Source organism: Zingiber officinale, chromosome 6B, assembly GCF_018446385.1.
Source record: "Zingiber officinale cultivar Zhangliang chromosome 6B, Zo_v1.1, whole genome shotgun sequence".
Classification (NCBI taxonomy): domain Eukaryota; kingdom Viridiplantae; phylum Streptophyta; class Magnoliopsida; order Zingiberales; family Zingiberaceae; genus Zingiber; species Zingiber officinale.
Genome location: NC_055996.1, coordinates 924,631 through 927,934, shown reverse-complemented (window position 1 = coordinate 927,934; position 3,304 = coordinate 924,631). Strand labels below are relative to the sequence as shown.

The 3,304-nt window shown below is 42.8% G+C and overlaps 1 protein-coding gene across 1 annotated transcript; it reads left to right on the top strand.

The window, feature by feature from the left end:
• Positions 1-768: 768 nt before the first annotated feature.
• LOC121991658 lies at positions 769-2,226 on the top strand. Its single transcript, XM_042545647.1, has one exon. It carries the CDS (start codon positions 912-914, stop codon positions 2,028-2,030), a length of 1,119 nt encoding a protein of 372 aa, XP_042401581.1. The 5' UTR covers positions 769-911; the 3' UTR covers positions 2,031-2,226.
• Positions 2,227-3,304: the final 1,078 nt, after the last annotated feature.

Genomic DNA, 3,304 nt, shown 5'->3' with positions numbered 1-3,304 from the left:
TCTAATATTTATCCATTGATGTCAATAAGTTAGTTGGCAACGACCTTGCTACTTTGAGAATTAATCAAAATAACTCGATTTTTTTTTGGGGCCGAGCCTTCTTCGATCCAAATGGGCTTTTAGCTCAGACCCACTTGAACTTGCCTCTATTACGACATAATTTAGCAAATGCAACGATTCAATAATTACAAGCTGTATGTGTGGCCAGGTCAAACAATTCAATCATGATTACAAGCTGTATGTGTGGCTGATGCAGATTTTGACAGCAACTTTGTTGGTTTCTCTAGTAAGCAAGCTTAGCAAAGGACACGAAATTTCTTCTTGGTTGGTTTAATATTCTTCATATTAATTTTTTTAATACATTTTTCGTTTCCATAAAATATGAGCAATTCAATCATCATGTCGTTAATAAGAAATTGATATCACATTCTTATCATATATCCTAACAGTTTCTCTTTCGGACCTCATTCTCCATGTGGCTTCATGAAGCCAAACTTGTATTCTTTTAAGGCTCCACGTGCACTTTGACGATTCTACTCCTACCACGACAATCAAACCCCATCGGCTCCATCCGCCAACCCTATTTGCCTACAATTATTGAAATTTGTATCATTATATAATTATATTATGAACTCTTAATATCATATCAAAATCAAGTAGCCAGCTCGTGAATAATAGAAATAAATAAATGAAAGAAAACGGAGAAGAGTAGGAAAAAGGCGGCTCAGAATTTAGCTGCCAACCAAAAAATCCAGTACAAGATTTCGTGTCTTTTCCTCTTTGGTGTCTGTTCCCTCGTTTCCTCTCACCTTCTTCGTCGATGACATCCCCATCCATTTAAGAGGATGATTGGGCACTGAGGAGAGACTGCACGAAACAGAACGGCGGCGGGGGTGAAGAGATCAGAAGAGATGGAGGTGGCGGTTCCGGCGGCAGACGTCCACTTCGACAGCGCGTGCACCACCCCGTACGTGAGCGCGCCGTCGAGCCCCAAGCACCACGCCTCCGGCGACCCCTTCGACCTGTTCCGCCGCTACACCAGCGCTCCCACCAGCCCCACCCGCGCCTCCTTGATTTATGCGCACTTCGACGCCGTCGCCTCCGCCAATTCAACTCCTCCGCTCGCCTCCTCCGGCATCCCCTTCCGCTGGGAGGAGAAGCCCGGCACGGACAAAGAGGAGGAGGATGGAGAGTTCGCCTCCGACGGGGGCTACGAATTCTCCTTCGACTTCAGCGGCCATCTTGACAAAGACGGCCTTCCGGCGCTCACCGCCGCTGACGAGCTCTTCGAGGAAGGGAAGATCCGGCCGCTCAAGCTCCCTCCTCGCTTGCACTTCCCGGAGGGCGCCGGAGAGGGGAGCAGCAGGGTCTCCTCGCCTGCCTCGTCGAAGGGATTATGGTCGCCCCGCCACCGAAGCAGAGTGGTGGCGCGGGAAGAGCGCCACTCGATGGTGGAGGCCACGAGGGAGCGAGGGAGGGAGAGGGAGAAGGCGCCACTCGATCCCCTCCCTTCTTTCTCTTTCTCAAGAAACCGGAAGGGATCGAGATCGCTATCTCCCCTCAGAGGAGAAGGGGGCTTCTCCTTTAAGACGACGACGATGATTCCCGACTCCCCTGCCTCCACCGCTCCGGCGGCGGTTCCCCTGAAGAGCGTCAACGGGAGCAAGAAGTGGCGGTTGAAGGACTTGCTCCTGTTCCGCAGCGCGTCCGAGGGCCGCGCCACCGGGAACCGGAGCAAGGACCCGCTGAGCAAGTACACTCTGTCGCCGTCGCTAAGCAACAAAGTCGATATTTCGGCGAAATTGGATTCGAAGAATTCGAGCTCCCGGTCGTCGACAGGTGGGTCGATGAGGAGGGTGGGCGCGTTCTCGCACGAGATGCACTACGCGGCGAACAGGGCGGCGGCGGAGGATCAAAGGAAGAAGACGGCGTTGCCCTACCGGCAGAGCCTTTTCGGCTGCCTGCGCTTCAACCCGGCCTTGCTCAGTATTACCAAGGGATTCGGCAGCCACTCTTTCGCCCGGCAGTGATAACCGGCGGCGGTGGAAGGCGGTGGTGATGACGTATCTGTTTACGCGCGTATTATCTATCATTCATTAATTTGTTAAATCCCAAATCAAAATTCTGTTGTACAATTAGGATGGTGTGTGTCCATAGATCTTTACTTCTATCCGAATCAAATCTTATCTCAAACTTAGTCCAAGTTGATCAATTTCAATGCGAAAATGACTCGCTCACAATTAGATGGTTTTGGACTCAGACATGAACAATTAACTCAATTAAGCGTAAACAATAGTTTGTGTGGATTTGTTTGTGGGCTTAGGGATGTCGATCGGATTTGGATTGGATGGTATATTCTTCATCTTTATACTCATAATATCCATACTTATATCTATAATTATTAAACGATCATATATTTTTTATATTTTTATCTTTTCAATATATTAAAAAAATATATACTTAAAAAATAAATTAAACAACTATATAACTTCTAATATTAATAAAAATATTTAATATTCGAGTAGGATATTAATCCCTCCTTTTCTCCATTCAATTTGATATTGGATCCTCTATCAGATTTAGAGAAAATTATCATCCATACTAAAGATTGCAACGGGACATATTCAAACCGGGTTTGACCAATCCCAGAATCCACTCCGCTAGAAAAAAATAGACTCGAATCCGAATCTGCCTCGCCTAATTTTTCAACTCGTCTCGCCCCAACCTTGCTCAAAACTCAACGGGTTCATAACCCACAAATCCGCTAAGCTTAAAAAAAGATATAATTCGACCCTAAGTTATTATTATTATTATATATATATATGTGTATGTGTGTTATCCTACGCGACGCCACAGCACGCCGCGCAGGATAACAACTGTTTTTATTTTTTTTTTAATTTATGAATTAAAAAATAATTGAAAAAAATAAAAACACTATATATAACGCGCAGATCACTCGTTTTTTTTTTATTTTTTTAATATTTTAAATTTAAAAAATTAATTAAAAATTTTAACATTTCCTTATATAAATTTTTAATACCTTAATATATCCCCTTAACATATTACAATACAAATGCTTAAATTAATTTCATTTTAAATTTTTTTTAAAACCAAACACTATAACCTAATTGGGAAGCCTAAACCTCATAGGTAAAATCTAAAAAAAAAATAATTTTAACACTATAGCCAAAGCCTGAACCCTACAAATAAATTCTTAAAAAAAAATTTTATTTTTTATTTTTTTCAATTATTTTTTAATTCATAAATTTAAAAAAAAAATAAAAAAAAAATAAAAACAGATGTT

Coding starts and splice junctions, on each gene's coding strand:
- LOC121991658 (XM_042545647.1), top strand. CDS start 912: ATGGAGGTGGCGGTTCCGGCGGCAGACGTCCACTTCGACAGCGCGTGC.